Source organism: Heterodontus francisci, chromosome 34 (genome assembly GCF_036365525.1).
Source record: "Heterodontus francisci isolate sHetFra1 chromosome 34, sHetFra1.hap1, whole genome shotgun sequence".
Lineage (NCBI taxonomy): Eukaryota > Metazoa > Chordata > Chondrichthyes > Heterodontiformes > Heterodontidae > Heterodontus > Heterodontus francisci.
The window spans coordinates 9,393,317-9,419,800 of NC_090404.1; the positions used below are offsets into that span (position 1 = coordinate 9,393,317).

The 26,484-nt window shown below is 45.4% G+C and overlaps 2 protein-coding genes across 6 annotated transcripts in view; both read right to left on the reverse strand.

The window, feature by feature from the left end:
* Window positions 1-385: 385 nt before the first annotated feature.
* LOC137349018 (zinc finger protein 229-like) overlaps window positions 386-26,484 on the reverse strand; it is a 36,667-nt gene continuing 10,568 nt past the window's right edge. For 3 of the 4 annotated variants that reach the window (XM_068014275.1, XM_068014273.1, XM_068014274.1), the window contains exons 3-4: window positions 2,751-2,942; window positions 386-2,151 (exon numbers count right to left, since the gene is read on the reverse strand). In XM_068014275.1, the coding sequence (XP_067870376.1) occupies window positions 706-1,923 (1,218 nt within the window). In that variant the 5' untranslated portion in view covers window positions 1,924-2,151; window positions 2,751-2,942 and the 3' untranslated portion in view covers window positions 386-705. The other variant, XM_068014276.1, reaches the window with a different exon arrangement.
* On the reverse strand, window positions 10,096-22,376 carry LOC137349021 (zinc finger protein 551-like). Of its 2 annotated transcripts, none has more exons than XM_068014279.1 (2): window positions 22,206-22,376; window positions 10,096-12,730 (listed from the first exon to the last, which is right to left on the reverse strand). In XM_068014279.1, exon 2 carries the CDS (start codon window positions 12,270-12,272, stop codon window positions 11,337-11,339), a length of 936 nt encoding a protein of 311 aa, XP_067870380.1. In that variant the 5' UTR covers window positions 12,273-12,730; window positions 22,206-22,376; the 3' UTR covers window positions 10,096-11,336. The 2 variants fall into 2 exon arrangements, with proteins under 2 accessions (XP_067870380.1, XP_067870382.1); XM_068014281.1 differs by lacking the exon at window positions 22,206-22,376 and adding an exon at window positions 22,039-22,186.

Sequence of the window (26,484 nt, forward strand, 5' to 3'; positions counted from 1 at the left end):
ACTGTGAGCTGCTGTGCCCTCTAATTATGGACCTGAGACCGCGCTCCCTGTTTAAAGTGCTGTGGCACCGCCTCCCTGCGGTTCAATCCTCTGCTGCCCCCACACTCACTTCCCTTCTTTCTGGAGATCTAACTGTTGCACCAGCAGTTAACAGGTTCGTGTGAAATCCTCCATCTGCTCTTTTCACGCAGACTTCAGCCAATTTATTTAAACCAGGTTTTTATTAAATGAATTAACGGCTGCCTAAAAGTGATCATCTCAGGTCTATCACACTAACATGTTCAAATGTTGTAGAATCATTACGAATCATTTTCAGACTAGAAACTTAAACCTGCCGTTTCACTTTCAGTCAGTAACAGATCACAGTTTTATACCAATCTGCCGTCAGTGAAGAGAGATGAGAAAGACCAAAGTGCTGTATGTCCCTCTTAGTGTGACCCAGAAGGACTGTGTCCAGGATGAAGTTCTGTTCCTGCCGTATGATCCTACCCCCAGATTGTCCTTTCTGAGCTCCAGCCAGGTGATGGTAAACACTCGGGTAGGAAAGTTAAAAACCTACAACACTGTATTTAAAACAAAGCTGATTTATTTCACATTCATCCAGAATATTAAACCTCAGCAACAAATCATGACTGTCAAAATGAATATGGTTCAGTTTTGGATGTGATTAACAGCAGTAATAACAGCAGAATCCAACCCTTAAAATCAGTTGTGAACTCGCTGGTGTGTTAGCAGGTGGGATGACTGAGTGAATCTTTTCCCACACACAAAGCAGGTGAATGGCCTCTCCCCAGTGTGAATTCGCTGGTGACTCAGCAGGTTGGATAAATGAGTGAATCCCTTCCCACACATGGAGCAGGTGAACGGCCTCTCCCCAGTGTGAATTCGCTGGTGTGTCAGCAGGTTGGATGAATGGATGAATCCCTTCCCACAGACGGAGCAGATGAACGGCCTCTCCCCAGTATGAATTCGCTGGTGATTCAGCAGGTTGGATGAACGGGTGAATCCCTTCCCACAGATAGAGCAGGTGAACGGCCTCTCCTGAGTGTGAACCAGCTGGTGTGTCAGAAGATTGGATGAACGGGTGAATCCCTTCCCACACACAGAGCACATGAATGATCTATCCCCCGTGTGCACTTGCTGGTGTTTCAGAAGGCTGGATGAATTCATGAATCCCTTCCCACAGTCAGAGCAGGTGAATGGCCTCTCCCCAGTGTGAACTCGCTGGTGAGTCAGTAGGGCAGATGAACGGGTGAATCCCTTCGCACACACAGAGCATGTGAAAGGTCTCTCCCCAGTGTGCAAATATTGGTGCGTTAGCAAATCCTCTTTTCTTTTAAAGCTCTTCTCACAGTCAGAACAATTAAAAAGTTTGGTGTTAGAGTGAACAAGTTGATGTGTCAGAAGATGGGATGATTGAGTGAATCCCTTCCCACACACGGAGCAGGTAAATGGTCTCTCCCCAGTGTGAATACGTTGGTGTATCAGCAGATCCTTTTTGCATTTAAAACTCTTCTCACAGTCAGAACATGTAAACGGTCTCTTATCAGTGTGAACAAGTTGGTGTGTCACAATGTGGGATGACCGAGTAAATCCCTTCCCACACTCAGAGCAGGTGAATGGCCTCTCCCCACTGTGAATTTTCTGGTGTGTCAGAAGGTTATAAGAATGGGTGAATCCCTTCCCACATACAGAGCAGGTGAACGGCTTCTCCCCGGTGTGACTGCGTTGATGAATTTCCAGCTGGGATGGGTAACTGAAACCCTTCCCGCAATCCCTGCATTTCCACGGTTTCTCCATGGTGCAGGTGTCTACCTGTGCCACTCCAGGTTGGATATCAGTTGAAGCCTCATCCACACACACGTATGGAGTTTCTCCCTGATGTGAATGGTACAGTGGTTTTACTGGCTTGTTAAAGCTCATTCCACAGTCAGTGCACTGGAACACTCTCACTTGGGTGTGTGTGTCTCGGTGCTTTTCCAGTCACACTGATGTTTGAAATTTTTCCCACAGACAGAACAGACAAACATTTCTCCTTCCACATTCAAAGGCCAATGATATTCAGGTCCTGATGAATCGAGGGACTGTGTCAAATCTTGATGTGATGTTTGGTTTGAGTTTCCTGTGCACAAATTCTCCCCTTCTAATACCCTGTAAAAGGAGTTTACAAAAGTCATCACTCTGAGTACAGGATAGAAATTCAGAACAGACAATTCTAGATTTTATGGAACATTTTTCCCTCTCTTGTTCCCCCAAAGTTGTAAATCCCCGTCCCACACACTCTCCTGCCTCCCTGTGTTGAAATCGAAACCCATCGCAGCATCTGCACCATTTCGTTCCTCCACTGTCAGTTTTCTCCTTCCCTCTACTCTGACTGGGTTCAGTTCTCCAGTCCGTGTGCAGAGTGAGAATCAAATCAATGAGTCAATGATTTTCTCTCCTGGTCACTGGGACCCTGAAGCTCCGCCCACTCTCTATTGCATCACCAAGATGGCCGCGCATGCCCGTGACACCGCCCTGCCCAAGATGGCGGCCAGCGCTCCCGCTCCCTGGCTTGTAACTGCGGAATAAACAAGGGGCCTGTAGCCTCTTATAGGGGCCTGAGGCCTACCTCAGCTGCCGTCCGGCAGAACACACAGGTGACGTTATCGGACCGTAAAGCCCTTCAGCAACTTTCTAACCCCAGCGGCGGGCGGTAGGATCACAGTCTCCCTGCAGTTTCTGAATCTCCCGATTCCACTTCCACCTACCTGCTCCAGAATCGCAGATCCAGCTGGTGACGGAGCAAGCCTCTTCCGCGCCTGCGCACCGGCCTCCTGGAACAATGATCGGGCGGATTCCACCCCGCGGAGCATTCTGGGAAACCACACCTTCCATTGAATGTCAATAATTGGGGAATTTACTGATACGACTGAGAAGCAGTTGAAGCGAAATTAAAGCAACTGAATGAAAATGTGAGAGCCATTAATATTTTGAATAAGGAGACTAAACTGCCGCCCTCCCAGACAACTTTAAATACAAATTTTAATTTGAACGCACGTCAATGATCCTTAAAAGAACAGTACTCTCCCTCCCCGAGGTTGGCAGTTAAAGGGACTGACAGAATTAAAGGCAGAGTGTCTCTCTGTGATGAGTCAGGCAGTTTGTTAAAACAAAGTGTGCAGAATAAATTCACTCAGTCAAGCACCAACATTTACACATTGATAAGACCAGCTCGTTCACACTGTCCAAAGATCTTTTAACTGTTCGAAAAATGAGAAGAGCTTAAAAAGCCAAAACAAAAAACCAATCTGCAGACAAATTAAACCACTCACTCAAGGGACAGACTGTTCACCTGCTCTGGCTGTGGGAAATAAATTACTCATTTACTACGAGTTCATATGTGACTACGGGGGTCAGAATCTGCTATTATTGCTTGTGTTAATCTCATCCAGGTTTGAATCGTCTTAATTCTGACAGTTAAGATGTGTTTATGCCGATATTAATAACCCTCAACTGGGCTGTAATTCAATATTCTGCATAGCTAATCAAAGGCTGAAGGGTCAGGTAAAAATCCTGTGTATGCCTCCAATTAGTTTATTTTTACTTTTGTGAAATACTTCACTCTTCAAAGGACTTCCTTCAAATACTTTTTTTGGAAGGTCTAATGTAGGTGGGAAGTATACAGTAAATGGCAGAACCCTTAGGGGTATTGACAGGCAGAGAGATCTGGGCGTACAGGTCCACAGGTCACTGAAAGTGGCAGCGCAGGTGGATAAGGTAGTCAAGAAGGCATACGGCATGCTTGCCTTCATCGGTCGGGGCATAGAGTATAAAAATTGGTAAGTCATGCTGCAGCTGTACAGAATTTTAGTTAGGCCACATTTAGAATATTGCGTGCAATTCTGGTCGCCACACTACCAGAAGGACGTGGAGGCTTTGGAGAGGGTACAGAAGAGGTTTACCAGGATGTTGCCTGATCTGGAGGGCATTAGCTATGAGGAGAGGTTGGATAAACTCGGATTGTTTTCACTGGAACGACGGAGGTGGAGGGACGACATGATAGAGGTTTACAAAGTTATGAGCGGCATGGACAGAGTGGATAGTCAGAAGCTTTTTCCCAGGGAGGAAGAGTCAGTTACTAGGGGACATAGGTTTAAGGTGAGAGGGGCAAAGTTTAGAGGGGATGTGCGAGGCAAGTCCTTTACACAGAGGGTGGTGAGTACCTGGAACTTGCTGCCAGAGGAGGTGGTGGAAGCAGGTACGATAGCGACGTTTAAGAGGCATCTTGACAAACACATGAATAGGATGGGAATAGAGGAATACAGTCCCCGGAAGTGCAGAAGGTTTTAGTTTAAGCAGGCATCAAGATCGGCGCAGGCTTGGAGGGCCGAATGGCCTGTTCCTGTGCTGTACTGTTCTTTGTTCTTTGTACTGAAAGCTACCACAAATGGAGCAAAGCTCCGTTAAACAACTGGTCATAAACTGAATTGAAGCTCCTTCCAGGTGAATCAGTCCTTCTATGTGTCCTTCTTTCAGTTCAGTATTGTGTATTCACTGCTCACAATATGGTCTCCTCTACACTGGGGAGACCAAACGTTGACTGGCTCACTGCTTTGTGGAAAACGTCCGTTCAGTCTGCAAGAATAACTCTTGAGCTGCTAACCTCCTCCTCCCTTTCACTGGCTCAAAACCTATTACATTTCTACCTTTTCCTAGTTTTGAAAAAAGCTCACAGACCTGAAATGTTAACTGTTTCTCTCTACATAGTTGCTGCCAGACCTGCTGAGTGTTTCCAGAATTTTCTGTTTTTATTTCAGATTTCTAGCACCTGCAGTATTTTTCTTTTGTGTTGAAGGTACAGATTGGGTTTGGTTTATTCTAGGAAAGAACCATTACAGCCTAGATAGGTCTGCGTCCAGGAGATGGAGGCTGGCCCTCCTTTAAGCTCCTCTGAGACAGCTCAGGATCAGACACTGAACATACTGCACCCCGCACAAATATCACAAACTGCCCCGTCCCTGGGGCAGCTCAAGGTCAGACATTGAACACACTGCACCCCACACAAATATCACAAACTGCCCCCTCCTTGGGGCAGTTCAAGGTCAGACACGGAACATACTGCATCCTACAGGGACATCACAAACTGTCCCCTCCCTGGGGCAAATCAGGGTCAGACACTGAACATACTGCACCCCTCAGTAACATCACAAACTGCCCCTTCCCTGGGACAGCTCAAGGTCAGACATTGAACACACTGCACCCCACACAAATATCACAAACTGCCCCCTCCTTGGGGCAGTTCAAGGTCAGACACGGAACATACTGCATCCTACAGGGACATCACAAACTGTCCCCTCCCTGGGGCAAATCAGGGTCAGACACTGAACATACTGCACCCCACAGGGACATCACAAACTGTCCCCTCCCTGGGTTAGTCATTGCTGGAGGGATTGCAGCCAGAATATAGGAACAGGAATAACTATTCAGTCCCCTCGAGCCTGCTGCACCATTCTATTAGGACATGGCTGATTTGCAGCTAAACTCTATTTTCCTGCCTTTGATCTATTTCCTTTGCTATCTTTACCTACATGAATCTAATGAGTCACATCTTGACAATTTCCATGGCCCCCGTCATTCAACCTTTTGGGGAGATTGATCCAGATTTCCACCACCTTTTGTGTGAACAGTTTATTCCTGATTTCACTCCAAGCTCTGATGTTTAGATTGTGCCTCCTTGTTCTGGATTCCCAGCAGAGGAAATAGTTTCTCTGTATCTCCCCTCACAAGCACCTTTATCATTCTAAAGACCTCCATTAGATCACCACTGAAACTTTCATACCCAAAGGAATACAAACCAAGTTTCTGCAGCCTGCTGACAGAATTTAACCCCTCCCACCCAGGTGATTCTGTGCTGGACCATCTCCAACACCGATATATCTTTCCTGTGGTTTGGTAAGTGGTGTGGAGGAAGTGGGTGAATAAACCTGGGGGGAATGGCTCCTGGGTTCACCCCGGTCTGAAAGTACAGTATAAGCGGCAAAAACTGCAGGAGGAACAGCAAGAGCTGGAAACTCTCAGCGAGCATCTGCAAATGGAGGAGAAATGGGAGTTGGGCAGGGAACGTCTGTAAATGGAGGAGAAATGGGAGTTGGGCAGGGAGCATCTGTAAGTGGAGGAGAAATGGGAACTGGGCAGGGAGTGTCTGTAAATGGAGGAGAACTGGAGACTGGTCAGGGAGTGTCTATAAATGGAGGAGAACTGGAGACTGGTCAGGGAGTGTCTATAAATGGAGGAGAACTGGAGACTGGTCAGGGAGTGTCTATAAATGGAGGAGAACTGGAGACTGGTCAGGGAGTGTCTATAAATGGAGGAGAACTGGAGACTGGTCAGGGAGTGTCTATAAATGGAGGGGAAATTCAAAAACTTTGAACTTCTATAGCAGTTTTCATGACCGTCGGACATCCGAAAGCACTTTACAGTCAATGAAGTAGTTTTCAAGTGTAGTTAATGTTGAAATGCCAGAAACACGTCAGCAAATTCGTGCACAGCAAGCTCCCACAAATGATAATGTGATAATGACCAGATAATCTGCTTTTGTGATGTTTATTGAGGGCTAAATATTGCCTTGGACACAGGGGATACCCAACCCCTCACCTCCCCTCCCCTCCCCTCCCCTCATCCCATCCCACACACACGCGCGCACACATACACTCTTTTGAAATAGTGTTATTAGATCTTTAACATCAACCTTGGTTTGACATTTCATCTGAAAGATGGCACCTCCAACTGTGCAGAACTCGCTCAGCACTTGGAGTGTCAGCCTTGATTTTTATGCTCAAGCTTTGGAGTGAAACATGAATACAGATGCTTATGAGTCAGAGGCAACAGTGCTACCAACTGAGCCATGACTGACAACTGGGGACCAATCAGTGAGAATCTGCAAATGAAAGAGAAATGGGGCAGTTGTAAGTGACTTGGGGACAGTTTTTTCCAAGGTAGACACAGAAGGAAGGGGAATGTGAGTGGTGAGGGATACAAGGAAGTGAACAGGAGTGGCGTGTGTTGAAGAGAATGAGAAGGGCGAGGTGATACTTGGGATTTTCTGCTTTACACTCATTTTCCTGTGTTTTTGTTAAAGAAAAGAAAAACTGATGTATTTGAATAAATGCCAAAGTGGCTGAAATAAGCACTGAAAATCATGAACGTTAATACTCAACTGAGCCTGCAGTCATTTTACCTTTGTGTTTTTTCCCAATATTGGTTTCAGCATTCTGGATATCATTAGGTGTATAACAATGTGACCTTCCGTGAGGACTGGAGGATAGTAACTGGAACTTGACTGAAATAATTGGACACAGATCAATGGCCTCAGTTGTACAGAATGAGGTTGCTTTAAAGGCAATAATATTGCAGTTGTATCCAGCAGTAGTCGAACTGCCCTGTACACCACATTCAGGCCCAGAGATTCCTCAGCATTTTCAGAGAGACGTGCAGTCTGGGCACAAACTATTTACGAAGCTTAAAACATTGTGCAGACTTGGATGGAAGTGAGATTGTGCTGACGAGAGGAAACTCCAGGCCAGAGTCTCAGACTGAACTCTTGAAATAAGCTGGGTATTTTTGTAACTCCATCACTGATGTCACTTCCAGCTTGCAATGTGAGAATCAGACTCTCTGAACTGAAATCAACTGTTTTTAATGTAAAATTTGCTTTTTTTGATTATTGGAGTGGTGTATAGTTGTAAAATGGTTACAATCAAATATCAAATTAATGCCAAAGTGACCAACTAGAAGTTAGAAGTGGTTTGTTAACAGAAAAGAGAGGAATTCTACAGGAGCCTCATCTGGGACCCTGGTGTTTGTACAATTCATTTGAAATAGAGAAATACAGAACAGGGGGCTTCTAGTTATCTGAAATTGACTGATTGGAGCAAACTTGAGTTAGAGGACCAGCATAAGGGGGATCATGGTCATCATGATCAAATGAATTATTATTTTTTTCAAATGCACACTGTGTCAGTCCTTAATTTCTCGAGATGTCCTGTTACCTACTGCTCCATTTATTGGGCCTTTTCTCCTTTCTAACTTTAGATTGTTTCAGTTCAGTTACTCTCATGGACAAATGCCAGCTCCCCATACTTTCCAGAGTACCTCTCCTCATTTTGTGGTGACCAGAACTGGATGCAATACTCCAGTTGCGGCCGAACCAGAGCTTTGTAAAGGTTCAACATCACTTACCTGCTTTTGTTCTCAATGCCTCAATTTATGAAGTTCAAGATCCCATATGCTTTGCTAACTACTCAATATGTCCAGCCACCTTCAAAGATCGATGCACGTGCACCCCAGGTCCCTCTGTTCCTGCACACACTTTAGAGCCATAATGTCTATATTGTCTCACCCTATTCCTTCTGCCAAATTGCATCACCTCACACCTGTCTGTATGCAATTCCATCTGTCCCACCACAGATGCTAAACTAACAGGCCTGTAGATGCTAGGACTGCCCTTACACCCTTCCTTGAATATATGTCACATATGCCACTCTCTAATCCTCTGGCACCTTCCCCATACTGAGGGAAGATTGGAAGATTATGGTAAGCCCTTCTGTTATCTCCTTCCCTCAATTCCTTTCGCAACCTGGAATGCAGGCCATCCAGACTAGAGGACGTATCTACCCTAAGCATCGTCAGCCTTTCCAATACTTCCTCTCAATTTTTACCCTATCCACTGCCTCCCTCCACTTCTACCGACATTTTGTCAGCATCCTCTTCTTTAGTCAACACTGATAGAAAGTACTCATTAAGTATTCTAGCCTTGCCCTGTGCCTCTAAGCATATATTATCCTGGGACAAAGGCAAAGCATGTGTTGAAAGACAAAGCATTAGTCCAGACAGAGTGCTAATAGTGGAATAATGAGCAGCTCTGACTGCATGAGAAGCAGGTACGTTGCCTTTGTCCCAGGACAGCTTTATTATTTAATCTCCCTCTGCCCTATCAAAAACCTTCCCTTTTGTTCTCTCCCCCACTCCCCTCCCCTTGCTTAGAACCCAATACTTTTCTAACCTTTGCCAGTTCTGATGAAAGGTCACAGACCTGAAACGTTAATTTTGCTTCTCTCTCCACAGATGCTGCCAGACCTGCTGAGTATTTCCAGCACTTTGTTCTGTTTCAGATTTCCAGCATCTGGAGTATTTCACTTTTATCATTCATGCCTAGACCTACACTGGCAGGTAAAACCCCAAACAGTTCCTTAGTAAGGATTCCTCTGGTTCCTCACCATATATTTGTCAGGATACTGAAACCCAGCTTTCGTACAGTCCACTCCTGGAAGCTCCACTCCCTGAGCCTACAACCTTCAGCAGGGTCAGTGGTGGAGCCCCACAGTGGGAATGATTCCAGAGTATCTGTCAGGATCGCACCCGTGAATGTTCTGGGTCATGTATTTTTAGTTATTCTGGTGTCTAACACAGACACATCAATAAAGCAAGGACTGAAAACACAATGCAAGACCTTCTTCATCTGGGGAAAAAAAATGTTGTGTAATTGCCCAAGCAGTTAACAGGCTCCTGTGTCTATTTCAATGACAACTTTATTTATTTTAGCTAGGTTTATTTTAAATGAGTTAACAGCTGTATTAAAATGATAGACTCAAGACTGACACACAAACATGTTAATTCATCGTAGAATTACCAGTGGTTTTTAGACTGGGAACTTAAACCGGACATTTCACTTTCAGTCAGGAACAGATCATAGTTTTACACCAATCTCTGATTTGACAACACGTTTCCAGCATTCACTGTTGTTCCTCCTGACTCTAAACACAGTTGTAAAGGAGCCTTCCATTCTGTACCCAGGAGCTCTGAACTATGGGAGAGCGCGGCTGGGACACATTTCTTACATTCCTCAGGATTAACCCACATGGGGACTTTATTCTCAGCAGAGAGATGAGAAAGACCAAAGTGCCGTTTGTCCCTCTCAGCATGACCCTGAAGGACTGTGTCCAGGCTGAAGTTCTGTTCCTGCCGTATGATCCTCCCCAGAGATTGTCCTTTCTGAGCTCCAGCCGGGTGATACTAAACACTCAGGTGGGAAAGATAAAAATCTACAACAATGTGTTTAAAACAAAGCTGATTTATTTCAAGTCTATCCAGAATATTAATAACCACTCTAACTGGGCTGGAGGTTATCAGTAGAAACAGACCCCAACTATCAGAATACAAATATAGAATATTTATAGCACAGGAAGCCATTCAGCCCATTGTATCTGTGCTGGCTGAAAAAGAGCTAGCCAGCCTAATCCCACTTTCCAGCTCTTGGTCTGCAGTCCTGTAGTTTACAGCACCGCAAGTGCATATCCAAGTGTTTTGTTAAAATGTAAGGGTTTCTGCCTCTACCACCTTTTCAGGCAGTGAGTTCCAGACTGCCACCACCCTCTGGGTGAAATGATTTCTCCACTCCCCCCTAATCCTTCTGCCAATTACTTGAAAACTATGTCACCTGATTATTAATTCCTCCGCTAATGGAAACAGGTCCTTCCTATCCAATCTTTCATCATAGTGAAAATTCTCCATCCCTGGCACATCTTCATAAATCTCCTCTGTATCCTCTCTGATGCCATCACACCTTTCCTGTAATGCGGTGACCAGAACTGTACACAGTACTCTAGCTGTTATTTAACTAGTGTTTTATTCAGGTCTAGCATAACCTCCCTGCTCTTGTAATAAAAACAGAAAATGTAGGAAATATTCAGCAGGTCTGGCAGCATCTGTGGAGAGAGAAGCAGAGTTAATGTTTCAGGTCTGTGACCATTCATCAATAGAAAATGCTGGAAATACTCGTTGCTCTTATATTCTATGCCTTGGCTAATATAAGAAAGTATCCCATATGCCTTCTTAAGTAACTCATTTACCTGTCCAGCTACATTCATGGATCTGTGGACATGCACTTCAAGAACCCTCTGTTCCTCTACACTTTTCAGGATCCGCCCACTCGTTGTGTATTCCCTTGCCTCGTTACCTCACACTTCGAATTCCATTTGCCTCTTTTCTGCCCACCTGACCAGTCCATTGATATCTACATGCAGTCTACAGCTATCTTTTTCATTATCAACCACACGACCAATTTTTGTATCATCTGCAAACTTCTTAATCATGGCTCCTACATTTAAGTCTAACTCATTGATATATACCACGAAAAGCAAGCAGCCTACTGCTGAGCCCAGTGGAAACCCAATTGGAAACAGGTTTCCAGTCAGGATTCATTTCTGGGTGTGATTAACAGCAGCAAGAGCAGAATCCAATCCCTGCAGTCACTCACTAACTTACTGGTATGTCACCAGGTTGGTTGACTGAGTGAGTCACTTCGCACAAATGGAGGTGAACGGCCTCTCCCCAGTGTGAACTCGCTGGTGTATCAGAAGCTCGGTTGAATCAGTGAATTCCTGACCACACTCACAGCAGGTGAATGGTCTCTCCCCAGCATGAATACGTTGGTGTTTCAGCAGATCCTTTTTGCTTTTAAATCTCTTCTCACAGTCAGAACATTTTAAAGGTCTCTCATCAGAGTGAACCTGCTGGTGTGTCAGCAGGGTGGATGAATGAGTGAATCCCTTCCCACACTCACAGCAGGTGAACGGCCTCTCCCCAGTGTGAGTGCGTTGGTGGTTGAGTAAATTTTTTGTGCTTTTGAAGCTCTTCCCACAGTCAGAACATTGAAAGGGTCTCTCATCAGAGTGAACCCGCTGGTGTGTCCGGAGATTTGATAAAACATTAAACGCCTTCCCACATTCAAGGCAGATGAAAGGCCTCTCTCCAGTGTGAACTTGCTGATGTGTATAGAGGCTGGACGAATGAGTGAATCCCTTCCCACACACAGAGCAGGTAAACGGCCTCTCCCCAGTGTGAGTGCGTTGATGGTTCAGTAAATCCTTTTTACTTTTAAAGCTCTTCTCACAAACAGAACATTGAAAAGGTCTGTTATCAGAGTGAACAAGTTGGTGTCTCAGGAGGTGGGATGACTGTGTGAATCCCTTCCCGCACACGGAGCAGATAAACGGCCTCTCCCCAGTGTGAGTGCGTTGGTGTGCCAGTAGATCCTTTGTGCTTTTAAAGCTCTTCTCACAATCAGAACATTTGAACGGTCTCTTATCAGAGTGAACCCGCTTGTGTTTCTGGAGAGTTGATAAAGCATTAAATCCCTTCCCGCATTCAAGGCAGATGAATGGCCTCTCTCCAGTATGAATTCTCTGGTGTGTATACAGACTGGACGACTGAGTGAATTCCTTCCCACACATGGAGCAGGTGAATGGCCTCTCTCCAGTGTGACTGCGTCGATGAGTTTCCAGTTCAGATGGGTAATTGAATCCCTTTCCACAATCCCCACATTTCCATGGTTTCTCCGTGGTGCAGGTGTCCTTGTCTCTCTCCAGGTTGGATGATCAGTTGAAGCCTTGTCCACACACAGTACAAGTGTACGGTTTCTCCCCACTGTGAATGGTGCAGTGTTTTGTCAGGCTGTGTAAATGGTTAAAGCTCAGTCAGTACTCTGGAACACTCTCACTCGGGTGTGTATCTCGGTGCTTTTTCAGTCACACTGATGTTTGAAATATTTTCCCGCAGACAGAACAGACAAACATTTCTCCTTCCACATTCAAAGGCTCCTGATATTCAGGTCCTGATAAACTGAGTGACTGTCCAATATTGATGTGATGTTTGGTTTGAGCTTCCTGTCTGAAAATTCTCTCCTAATCGCCTGTAAAAGGAATTTACACAGAATTACACAGAATATACAGCTTCGAAACAGGCCATTCGGCCCAACTAGTCTGTGCCAGTGTTTATACCCCACATGCGTCTCCTCCCAATCCATCTACCTCATCATAGTCTTTCAGTACATTGATCTACTCCCTTTGCTCTGATGTTCTCGTCTAGTTTCCTTTCGAGAAATCCAAGCCAGGGGTGTCAAACCTTTTCACGTGGGGGGGGGGGGGGGGGGGGCAACTTTTAAAAGCCCACCGGCAAACCCCACATCTGTCCAAAGTTTGGAAACTGCTGTTCCTGCTCTGTGTGCCTGTTAGCTATGGGAAGAAGTGTTAACGAGCAATAGGTAAAGATCTTAACTCAGAAATTCCAATTCAGCTGTGAAACTGACAGTGCAATTTGTTTTAAAGCCAGTCTGCTCGGAAAGAAACCAGTGGGAAATTTCTCACCCTGAAATTATCAGTGACGGACCTCAAAACTGTTTTTTAACCACAGGCAAGGATGAGAAACGGCTGCATACAGTTTACATCCATGGGCCGGATGGATACCTTTGGTGAGCCAGATCCTGGCCTGTGGGCCATATACTGGACAATCCTGATCTAAGCCATTTGCCTCAACCAGATCTTGTGATACGGAGTTCCACATTCTACCCACTCTGAGTAAAGGGACCGTGTCTGTTATATTTAAACTTGTATTTATTGCCCCTAAGGTTGGATTCTCCCACAAGTGGAAACAAACATTCTTTCCACGTAGACCCTGTCGAACCCATTCATAATTTTAAAGACGTCTATCAGGTCACCTCTAAGTCCTGCCCTTTCAAAAGAAAAAAGCCCCAACCTGTTTAATCTTTCTCAATAACTAATTATCAGTTTGCCAAAGCAATCACTGCTAGTCCAGGATAGAAATTCAGAAGAGACAAACATTTCACTTGGTTTGAGTTTGCTGTATGTAAATCTTCCCCTCCTAAGCTCCTGTAAAAGCAGTTTACGAAAACCATCACTGTCTACAATAGAAATTCACATTCCTCCTGCTTCCTTGCCCAGGATAACTGCGCATGCGCCCTACCGCCCTATAAAAACGGCGGCTGTTAACCCCGGGACTGTCACCAGGAGAAGCCTCACAGCTGTCTCCCCACTCGGTGCGTTTGCTTCTTATTCGGGGTTTGAGGCCTACACCAGGTGTTTACAAAGCCTCCCCGCCCACCTGCCGACTCAATTCCCCTCCTGCGCTTCTGACTCGCTGCGGATCCGACACAATGAATTCCTTCCTGCTCCAGCACTGTGCATGCTCATGCTCCTGTCACAGCCAGCACGGTGCCTTTCATAAATCCAGGTTGACTCTGCCCAATCATATTATTTTCTAAGTGTCTCATTATCATATCCTTTAGAATAGAGAAAATGTTAGAATCTACTACTGATATCAAACTAATAGGTCTGTAGTGCCCCATTTTCTCTCCCCCTCCTTTCTGGGGGATTACATTTGCTACTTTACAGACTGCAGGAACCCTTCCAGAATCCATCAAATTTTGAAAGATAATCACCAATGCACCCACTATATCCCTATAGCCACCTCATTTAACACTCTGGGATGTCGCTCATCTGGTCCAGGGGATTTATCAACCTTCAATTCAGTTAATTATTCGATCAGTCCCTCATTTTCACAAGTGCTTTGGTTCCCTAGTATTTCTGGGAGAATTTTGGTAACTTCCTCCGTGAAGACAGACAAAGTAATTGTTTAGTTTCTCCGCTATTTCCCTATCCTCCATTATAAATTCTCCTGTCTCCGCCTGTAATGGACCCACATTTGTCCTTACTGATCTTTTCCTTTTCACATATCTAAAGAAGCTTTTACAGTCCACCTTTATGCTACTCGCTAGCTTGTATTCACATTCTCCTTTCCCTTCTTTATCAGTTTCTTGGTCATCCTTTGCTGGATTCTAAATTGCTCCCAATCCTCAGGCTTAACACTTTTTCTGGCAACTTTATAAGCCACTTCCTTTGATCTAATGTAATGTTTAACTTCTTCTGTTAGCCACAGTTGATTCATCTTTCCCGTTGGGTTTTTGTGTTTTCGAGGAATGGTTATTTGTTGTAGACCATGTCATAATACTTTAAATATTAGCCTATGGCTGTCTGTCAAATCTTTTGGTGTATTTTCCCAATCCACCATAGCCAACTTACCTCTCATACCTTCAGTTTCTTTTGTTCAGATTTAAGACCCAAGTTTCAGAATGAATTACATCACTTTCAAATTTAATGTAAAATTCTATAATATTATGGTCACTATTTCCTAAATGCTCCTTTACAGCAAGGTTATTAATTCGCACTTTCTCGTTATATAATACGAAATCTGAACTAGCCCGATCCAGAGTTGGTTCTTCAACATTCTGCTCCTGAAAACCATCTCGTACACACTCCAGTAATTCATCCTCCACAGCATTAGTGTTGATTAGGTTAACCCAGTCTATATGTAAACTGAAGATGCCCATTATTACTTTATTACCCATGTTACATACACCTCTAATTTCCAGATTTATACCATGCCCAACATTACCACTACAGTTTGGTGGCCTATAAACAATTCCCACCAATGTTTGCTGCCCCTTGCTGTTTCTTAGCTTCACCCAAACTGATTCTACATCTTGATCCTGCGATCCTCTCACAAATGTATTGATCGTGTCCCTAATTAAAAACATTACCCCACGCCCTTGTCCTTTTTTCCTATCTTTCCTAAATGACGATTATCCTTGACTATTCAGTTCCCAGTCTTGGTCACCGTGTAAACATGTCTCTGTAATGGCAATTTAATCATACCAGTTCACCTCGATTTGTGTTTTCAAATCATTTACCTTCTTGCATTCAGAGTGCCCTTAACTTTGTCTTTTTAACATATTCTGCATTCTGATCCTATTTGATGCTTGCCTTCACTTCGTCTGACTTCTAATTTTGCTTACTACTTCCTGTTAGCAGTTTTGCTTCCCGCCAATCTCCCCTTCCTACCCCACACTCAGATTATCAATTCCCTTATTGCTACGTTGCTCTCTTGCCTTCTCCTCTCTCTCTCTCTAAATGATCACATCTTCCCTCACTCGATTCCTCGCTCCCACTATTTAGTTTAAAGCCCTCTCCACCGCCCTAGTTACACGACTCGCCAGAACACTGGCCCCAGCACGTTTTAGGTGAAGACCATCCCAATGGTACAACTTCCACTTTCCCCAGTACTGATGCCAGTGCCCCATGAATGGAAACCCACATCTCCCACAACTCTCTAATCTTATCCACCCTATTTCAATATGCTCGTGGCTCAGGTAATAATCCAGAGATTATTACCTTGAAGGTTCTTTTTAATTTAGCCCCTAATTGCTTATATCCCAGCTCAGAACATCTTTCCTAGTCCTATCTATGTCATTGGTCCCCACATGGACCACAACTGGATCCTCCCTCTCCAAGTTCCTCTCCAGCCCTGAGCAGATGTCCTGAACCCTGGCACCAGGCAGGCAACACAGCCTTCTCACACTTCGTTGCAGAGAACAGTGTCTATCCCCCAACTATACTGTCCCCTACTACCACTACATTCCTATTTACCCCTGCTTGAATGGCTTCCTGTACCACGGTGCCATGGTCAGTTTGCTCATCCACCCTGTAGCCCTCACTCTCACCCATATAAGCTGAAAGAACCTCAAATCTGTTGGACAATTGCAAGGGCTGAGGCTGCTCTACTTCTGCCTTCTCTATCCCCTTCGCTGCTTCAATCGCAGTGATACCCTCCTGTCCCTGTTCAAATCAGAACTCCCTATCCCAAGGGGTGTGACTGCCTTCTGGAACAAAGTGTCCCAGTAACTTTCCCTCTCCCTGATGCATCACAGTGGCTGTAGCTCAGCCTCCAGCTCACTGACTTTGAGGCGAAGCTCCTCGAGCCGCAGACATGTTTGCCATGGATCACACTGGCGTCCACCAGCTCCCACATACTGCAGCCACAACACATCACCTGCCCTGTCATCTTTATAATTTAATTTTTTTTTTTAAATTTATAATTAATAAACTCCACAATACTAAGCCCCACTACGAGTAAGCTTTAATACGGCTGTTAACCCTTCCTACAACTAATGAAACTGTAATAATTTACCTCGGTCTCAGAAGATTCTTAGGTTTATTATTCAAATTGATGCTAGATTGATTAAATTAAAATTCCCTAGTTTAGATAAGAGAAAATGATCACAACCAATCACTTGTCTTCCATGTTGAAAAGTCATTGTCAATTCCTCTTTCCTCTGCACCGAATTCCCACCTGAACCAAATTCCCACTTTCACACCTTGACTATATACCACTCTGGTGAAGTCTCCACTCCGTGTGCCCGAGCGATAACCATTATTAGTGACAGTGGCTATATTTCAGTCAGCATAAGTAAGACTTGACACATGTCAATGTCTGAGCAGTACTATCAAAGTACAACAGCATTAGAATCATTGAAAGCTAAAGGCACAGAAAAAGAGGCCACTTGGCGCATCGTGTCTGTGCCATCCGAAGAACGATCCACCTATTCTAATCCCACCTTCCAGCATTTGGTCCACAGCCCTGCAACTTACGGCACTGGAGGTGCATATCCCAACTCCTTTTGAATGAGTTGAGAGTCTCTGCCTCAACTACCCTTTCAGGCAGTGAGTTCCAGACCACCCTCCGGATGAAAATGTTTTTCCTCATCTCCCCTCTAATTTTTCTACCAATCACTTTAAATCTATGTCCCCTCATCACTGACCTCTCTGCTAAGGTGAATAGACCCTTCACCTCCACTCTATCCAGGCCCCTCAAAACTTTGTACATTTCAATCAGATCTCCCTTCAGCCATCTCTGTTCAAAGAACAACCCCAGCTTATCCAATCTGTTCTCATAGCTGCATTTTTCCAATCCTGGCAACATCCTCGTAAATCTCCTCTGTACCCTCTCGAGTGCAATTACATCCTTTCTGTAATGAGGTGAGCAGAACTGCACACAGTACTCAAGTTGTGGCCTAACCAGTGAGTTATACAGTTCCAGCATAACCTCCCTGCTCTTGTATTCTATACCTCAGCTAATAAAGGAAAAGATTCCATATGCCTTCTTAACCACCTTATTGACATGTCCTGCTACCTTCAGGAATCCGTGGGCATTCACTCCAAGGTCCCTGACTTCTTCTCATCTCTCAGTATTTTCCCCATTAATTGTGTATTCCTTTGCCTTGTTTGACCTTCCCAAATATATCACCTCACACTTCTCCAAGTTGAATTCCATTTGCCACTTTTCTGTCCATCTGACCAGACTATCAATATCTTCCTGCAGCCTACAGCTATCCTCCTCGCAATCCACCACATGGCCAATCTCTGTGTTGTCTGCAAACTTCTTGATCATGCCTCCCTACATTAACATCCAAATCGTTAATATAGACCACAAAAAGCAGGGGACCCAGTAGAACACCACTGGAAACAGCCCTCCAGTCGCTAAAACAGCCGTCAACAATTACCCTTTGTTTCCAGCCACTGAGCCAATTTTGTATCCACCTTGCTGCATTTCCCTGGATCCTATGGGATTTTATTTTTTAAACAGTCTGCCATGTGGGACCTTGTCAAAAGCCTTGCTATAATCCATGTAGACCACATCAACTGCACTACCCTCATCTATCTTCCTTGTTACTTCTTCAAAGAATACGATCAAGTTCGTCAAACAAGATCTTCCCTTAACAAATCCATGCTGACTATCCTTGATTAATCTAGGGTCCAAGTGACAGTTTATCCAGTCTCTCAGAATAGATTTCAATAATTTGCCCACTACTGAGGTTAGACTGACTGGCCTGAATTATTCAGTCTATCCTTCGCTCCCTTTACCATTACGCGCTGGGTATAAGTGCAATCTCCACGTATCCCACTCCCTGGCCCTGCCCCAAGTACCGTTGCATCAGTCAATTCAACACATAAAAACTTTATTTCTGTGCTCGGGGAATTTCCTCTTATACTTTCTTCACACAGCAAAGCTAAAGAAGACAGATTAATCCAATCATCACCTCGGTATTATTTAAACAGCCCAATTACAAAAGATGTCACTGAACCATCTGCCCGTCCAAACCAGGTCAAACTCTCACGATCGTTGGCTTCCCACATTCCGACACCCATCAGCTCGTAACTACTACAATGCCAGTGCCTGGGCAAAACAAGGAGAACATGGTGCCCCTGGCACCCCGGTGTCTTGTCTAGGATTCTATTGCTTTCTCTGCCCTCTGTCAGGACCTCTGGAATTCTGCGAGGGTGTTTATCATTAATTCTTACAAAGCAGGCTGTCTGTTTTCATGCTCTGCTGGATTTCTGCTGAACTTTTACCTTTTGACCATTTGGTCAATGAAGGTCCAAACCAAATGAAGGTCCCATCATGTCACCTCTTAGCCGTTTTTACCCATAGAGTATCAGAAAAACGATTCAATATATAATTCAGTATAAGATTCAGTATAACAATGAAATTAAAGAAATGTACAATCATAGATTTTAAGAGAGTTTCATTAATTAGCAAGAAAACCTAATGTAGGGATTTCTGAGGATTCTTACAAAATGATGAAACACAGCTCCACACGGTCTGCAGGAATTCCTTCCCACAGTGTGCAGTGACATTCAAACACAGCTCCAGCAAACCACAGCAAACACAATCCAGACAAAGAGGACATGTGTCCTCCTTATAGAGAAACCAGACAAAGAGGACGTGTGTCCTCCTTATAGAGAAACCAGGCAAAGAGGACGTGTGTCCTCCTTATCGAGAAACCAGGCAAAGAGGACGTGTGTCCTCCTTATAGAGAAACCAGGCAAAGAGGACGTGTGTCCTCCTTATAGAGAAACCAGACTAAAAGGACACGTGTCCTCCTTATAGAGAAAAAGACTAAAAGGACGCGTGTCCTCCTTATAGAGAAAAAGACTAAAAGGACGTGTGTCCTCCTTATAGAGAAACCAGACTAAAAGGACACGTGTCCTCCTTATAGAGAAAAAGACTAAAAGGACACGTGTCCTCCTTATAGAGAAACCAGACTAAAAGGACACGTGTCCTCCTTATAGAGAAAAAGACTAAAAGGACACGTGTCCTCCTTATAGAGAAACCAGACAAAGAGGACGTATGTCCTCCTTATAGAGAAACCAGGCAAAGAGGATGTGTGTCCTCCTTACACAGAAACTGAACAAAGAGAACGTGCGTCCTCCTTTTGGAGAAACTAGACAAAGGGGACATGTTTCCTCCTTGGAGAGAAATCTAGACATGTTAAAATACTAGTTATTACAATCAATGTTGCAGCTGCTGAAAGGCTGACCGTACTGAGGTTTGTGGAGATGGAGCTGGCAGACGTGTTGCACTGAAGTGTGATATCTCACCCCTGAAGAGTCTCTTACTGTCATATTGTAATTCCCTTTTTCTGTTGCCTGGTGTCAGGAATAGAAATCAAAGGGAGATGATGTCCCACTCTATTCATCAACTATCTGACACATTTCCAAGCATTTCCTTCCTGATTTTACAAAGATCCCGACTCCATTAGTTAACAATGGATTGTCAGTCTGCCAAAGTTTAGTGAGGTTTGAAAGGATTCACTGTGAAGCTACACTTACCCATCTGTCTTTGGGCCTGTGTTTGGATTGTGTTGGACAAGAGTCAAATATCTCACCTACATCCGGTACGTTGTGTGACGTATTAAGACTGGACTTGGAAAATGTTGAGTTTGAACCTGACAATTCTGGAATTGGGAACAGTCAATGATTTTTGTTTTTCACATAACTATCTAGTGATGAGATCAGTCAAAATAAATTTAAAGATGATGCTGCGATTTACTTAACGCAACTGAATAATTCTACAAGGACGCTAGCGCAGTCTTCCTCAGTATTAACCACATCCCCCAATGTGGTTCACCTGCAAATTTTGAAATTGTATTTCTGATCTCAACTCCAAATAGTTTATGTAAATGGTGAACAACAGTGATCCCAATCCCTGTGGAACACCACTTCCCACCTTCCACCAGCCTGAGTAAATACCTTTAACCCCTACTCTGTTTTCTGGTTTGTAGCCAGCTTGCTCTCCATTCTGCTGCCTGGTCACTAAGGCCGATTGAATTTCCAGGTACATTACATACTGGGGCGGCACAGCGGCGCAGTGGTTAGCACCGCAGCCTCACAGCTCCAGCGACCCGGGTTCAATTCCGGGTACTGCCTGTGTGGAGTTTGCAAGTTCTCCCTGTGTCTGCGTGGGTTTCCTCCGGGTGCTCCGGTTTCCTCCCACATGCCAAAGACTTGCAGGTTGATAGGTAAATTGGCCATTAGAAATTGCCCCTAGTATAGGTAGGTGGTAGGGAAAATATAGGGACAGGTGGGGATGTGGTAGGAATATGGGATTAGTATAAATGGTGGTTGATGGTTGGCACAGACTCGGTGGGCCGAAGGGCCTGTTTCAGTGCTGTATCTCTAAACGTCTACTCTTTCTGTTCCTTCTTCAAAGGATTCAATAAGGTTGGTCAAGCATCACCTTCCCTTTTGAAATCCATGCTGGCTGCTCTTCATTATATTTTCCGTTAGATGTTTTTCCTTTACATCTTTGAGTACAGACATCATCATTCCAACCACTAAAATAGAAGCTAAATACTGCAGATGCTGGAAATCTGAAATAAAAACAAGAAATGCTGGAAATACTCAGCAGGTCTGGCAGCATCTGCGGAGAGAGAAGCAGAGTTAACGTTTCAGGTCAGTGACCCTTCTTCAGAACTGGCAAATATTAGAAATGTAAAAGGTTATAAGCAAGTAAAGCGGGGATGGGGCAAGAGATAACAAAGGAGAAGGTGTAGCTAGGACAAGGTCACAGAATAGCTGACCAGAAGGTCATGGAGCAAAGGCAAACAATATGTTAATGCTGTGTTGAAAGACAAAGCATTAGTGCAGATAGGGTGTTAACAGACTGAAAATTGAATAACCGCAAGTACAAATATGAAAATAAATAGTGGGTAAGCAAACTGAACAAACTAAGATGAAACAAAATAAAACAAAAAAATATATAAAAAAGAATAACTAAAGATAAAAGTGGAATACACCTGTTCAGTTCGCAAGCATGACCCTGAGCTTCTGGTCACCAGTCATCTCTGTTCCAATCCCACTCTGCCCTCAGCCTCCTACACTGTTCTAATGAAGCTCAACAGAAGCTCGAGGAACAGCTCATTTTTCAATTTGGCACTTCAGTCTTCCAGACTCAACACCGAGTTGAAAATTTCACATAATTTCTCTTACAATTCAGTGGGATGTAAACAGTAACCCCGGCACTTACCAGCATCTTAAAGAGTGAGAAAAAATTTGGCTGCAAATTGTGTCCTAATATCCTATTAAAGGTGTTTACCAAAGTCATTAGGCCCTTGAAGCCCCGCCCACTCGGTGTCACCAAGATGGCCGCGCATGCGCTCTACTCCCCGTCCAGCCAAGATGGCGGCTGCTAACCTCTTCTCGGGAGAAAGTCCCGGAGCTGCAAACGAAGACCTGGAGCTTTTTATTCGGAGCTTGCGGCCTACAACAGATGTTTCTGAAGTCTCCCCGCTCACCCGCCGGCTCCATTCCTCCCCTGCGTTCCGTCGACACTCATCTGCTGCAAGAGAGTCTCCACCACTCGCACAGCTCTGATCAAAGTGACACTACGCATGCTCCAAATACAGTCCAGCACTGCGCCTGCGCACTGGGCTCCTGCTGTCAATCCACTCCCCATCAACTATTGTCTTTTCTTTTGGGCCTCCTTATCTCGAGAGACAATGGATACGCGCCTGGAGGTGGTCAGTGGTTTGTGAAGCAGCGCCTGGAGTGGCTATAAAGGCCAATTCTGGAGTGACAGGCTCTTCCACAGGTGCTGCAGAGAAATTTGTTTGTTGGGGCTGTTGCACAGTTGGCTCTCCCCTTGCGCCTCTGTCTTTTTTCCTGCCAACTACTAAGTCTCTTCGACTCGCCACAATTTAGCCCTGTCTTTATGGCTGCCCGCCAGCTCTGGCGAATGCTGGCAACTGACTCCCACGACTTGTGATCAATGTCACACGATTTCATGTCGCGTTTGCAGACGTCTTTATAACGGAGACATGGACGGCCGGTGGGTCTGATACCAGTGGCGAGCTCGCTGTACAATGTGTCTTTGGGGATCCTGCCATCTTCCATGCGGCTCACATGGCCAAGCCATCTCAAGCGCCGCTGACTCAGTAGTGTGTATAAGCTGGGGGTGTTGGCCGCTTCAAGGACTTCTGTGTTGGAGATATAGTCCTGCCACCTGATGCCAAGTATTCTCCGAAGGCAGCGAAGATGGAATGAATTGAGACGTCGCTCTTGGCTGGCATACGTTGTCCAGGCCTCGCTGCCGTAGAGCAAGGTACTGAGGACACAGGCCTGATACACTCGGACTTTTGTGTTCCGTGTCAGTGCGCCATTTTCCCACACTCTCTTGGCCAGTCTGGACATAGCAGTGGAAGCCTTACCCATGCGCTTGTTGATTTCTGCATCTAGAGACAGGTTACTGGTGATAGTTGAGCCTAGGTAGGTGAACTCTTGAACCACTTCCAGAGCGTGGTCGCCAATATTGATGGATGGAGCATTTCTGACATCCTGCCCCATGATGTTCGTTTTCTTGAGGCTGATGGTTAGGCCAAATTCATTGCAGGCAGACGCAAACCTGTCGATGAGACTCTGCAGGCATTCTTCAGTGTGAGATGTTAAAGCAGCATCGTCAGCAAAGAGGAGTTCTCTGATGAGGACTTTCCGTACTTTGGACTTCGCTCTTAGACGGGCAAGGTTGAACAACCTGCCCCCTGATCTTGTGTGGAGGAAAATTCCTTCTTCAGAGGATTTGAACGCATGTGAAAGCAGCAGGGAGAAGAAAATCCCAAAAAGTGTGGGTGCGAGAACACAGCCCTGTTTCACACCACTCAGGATAGGAAAGGGCTCTGATGAGGAGCCACCATGTTGAATTGTGCCTTTCATATTGTCATGGAATGAGGTGATGATACTTAGTAGCTTTGGTGGACATCCGATCTTTTCTAGTAGTCTGAAGAGACCACGTCTGCTGACGAGGTCAAAGGCTTTGGTGAGATCAATGAAAGCAATGTAGAGGGGCATCTGTTGTTCACGGCATTTCTCCTGTATCTGACGAAGGGAGAACAGCATGTCAATAGTCGATCTCTCTGCACGAAAGCCACACTGTGCCTCAGGGTAGACGCGCTCGGCCAGCTTCTGGAGCCTGTTCAGAGCGACTCGAGCAAAGACTTTCCCCACTATGCTGAGCAGGGAGATTCCACGGTAGTTGTTGCAGTCACCGCGGTCACCTTTGTTTTTATAGAGGGTGATGATGTTGGCATCGCGCATGTCCTGGGGTACTGCTCCCTCGTCCCAGCACAGGCATAGCAGTTCATGTAGTGCTGAGAGTATAGCAGGCTTGGCACTCTTGATTATTTCAGGGGTAATGCTGTCCTTCCCAGGGGCTTTTCCACTGGCTAGGGAATCAATGGCATCACTGAGTTCCGATTTGGTTGGCTGTATGTCCAGCTCATCCATGACTGGTAGAGGCTGGGCTGCATTGAGGGCAGTCTCAGTGACAGCATTCTCCCTGGAGTACAGTTCTAGGTAGTGCTCAACCCAGCGGTCCATCTGTTTGCGTTGGTCAGTGATTATGTCCCCCGATTTAGATTTGAGGGGGGTGATCTTCTTGATGGTTGGCCCAAGAGCTCTCTTCATGCCATCATACATTCCTCTGATGTTTCCGGTGTCTGAGGCCAGCTGAATATGACTGCATAGGTGTTGCCAGTAGTCGTTTGCGCAATGCCTAGCTGTTCTTTGTGCAGTACTTCTGGCTGCTTTAAGTGCTGCGGATGTTAAATCGCTGGGGGCTTTCTTGTAGTTCAAAAGTGCAATGCGCTTAGCGGCTATGACAGGTTCCAGCTCTTCATTATGAGATTGAAACCAGTCTGCATTTCTCTTCGCACTTTTGCCGTAGGTGGTCAAAGCTGACTCATAGATGGCGTCTCTGATGTGGGCCCACCTGGTCTCAGCATCCCCTGTGGGAGTGTTTTGAAGGGCTGTTACAAGTGAATTTAGAAATTTTTGTAACAGCTGTGGGTGAGAAATTCTGCTCGTGTTGATGCGCGGGTGGCCCTTCTTCTGCATCAACTATTGTAAACTGCAGCTAAAATGAACTTGTGCAATAATACCGTGAGCCTTCTGTCCGGCACCTCAAACATCTTTTGACAATCCATCTAGACAACATCCACTGCATTTCCTTTCTCACTACACCGTGCTATTGCCTCAAATAATCTCTGTTGTTTGTCCCGAATGAAACCATTTCGCGAACAAATGTTGAAATGTTTGCTTCAAATGCAAGGCTTCATCTGTTTTCAGACAGAAAAGGGCCATTTTTCTCCTGGAGTTTGAGTGAAATCAGGTTGAAAATGATGCAGGGTTTCAGCCAAGGAGGGAGATCTGGGTTGAGCCCCGCTCACCCTGTGCTGAAAGCCCCACCCCTCATTTACTCTGATTCGTTGGAGGACCAAACACCCGCTCAGTCCTCCAGCCATGCCCCACTCTTCCCATTGGCTTGAAGCTGATGTCAATCATCCTGGCATTGTGTGGTAACCATGGGTAGGCTGATAACAAATTGTACTGAACATCAAAATATCCCAAGCCGCTTCACAGGAGCATTATAAAACAAAATATGAGACCGAGCCAGTTGACCAAAAGAATGGTCAAAGAGGTAGGTTTGAACATACGAACTAGGAGCAGGATCCCCTCGAGCCTGCTCAGGCATTCTCTAAGATCAGGGCTAATCTGTGGAAGGCTTTTGACAGGATATCACACACCTACACGATGGACGTGCTCTCCAAAATGGGGTTTGGGGAGGGAGTTTGCAATTTAATCAAACTGCTCCACACAAACATCAATAGCGCAGTCTCAATCAAGTTTCCCGATCCAATCTGGAGTCAGACAGGGCTGACTTCTCTACCCTGTCTTGTTTGTTTGCTGTATCGAACCTTTTGCTGAGTCCATTAGGAAGGATGCGAGCATAAGCGGGGTTACAATCCCAGCCAGTGGAGGCACTCAGGTAAAAACCTCCCTGTGCATGGACGGCATCGCCGTCTTCTGCTCTGATCCGCTGTCCGTTCGCAGACTGCTGAGCATCTGCGACCAGTTCGAACAGGCCTCAGGAGCCAAAGTCAACCACGGCAAGAGTGAGGCCATGTTCTTTGGGAACTGGGCCGACATATCCTTTGTCCCGTTCACCGTCAAGTCAGACTACTTGAAGGTGCTGGGGATATGGTTCGGAAGGGCCAGGGCGTGCACCAAAACCTGGAAGGAGAGAGTAGCCAAGGTAAAACACAAGCTGAGCGTGTGGGAGCAGCGATCTCTCTCCATTGTGGGTAAGAACCTGGTCATCAGGGGTGAGGCGCTCACGTTATTGCTGTATGTGGCGCAAGTCTGGCCCATACCCCACTCCTGAGCCGTGGCAGTCACCCGAGCCATTTTCCGCTTTATCTGGAGATCCAAAATGGACCAAGTCCGGAGGGACACGATGTTCAAATCTGTGGATAAGGGCGGGAAAAATGTACCCAATGTGGCCCTCATTCTGATGACCACCTTCATCCGTGGCTGCATCAAGCTGTGCGTAGAGCCCCAGTTAGCAAACACCAAGTACCACTATGTGGAGAGGTTCTATCTGTCCCCGGTGTTGCGAAGGATGGGTCTGGTAAAATTGCCG

Excerpts from the sequence above, each read along its gene's own strand:
- LOC137349021 (XM_068014279.1), bottom strand. The coding sequence starts at position 12,272 with ATGTGTGGGAAGGAATTCACTCAGTCGTCCAGTCTGTATACACACCAG.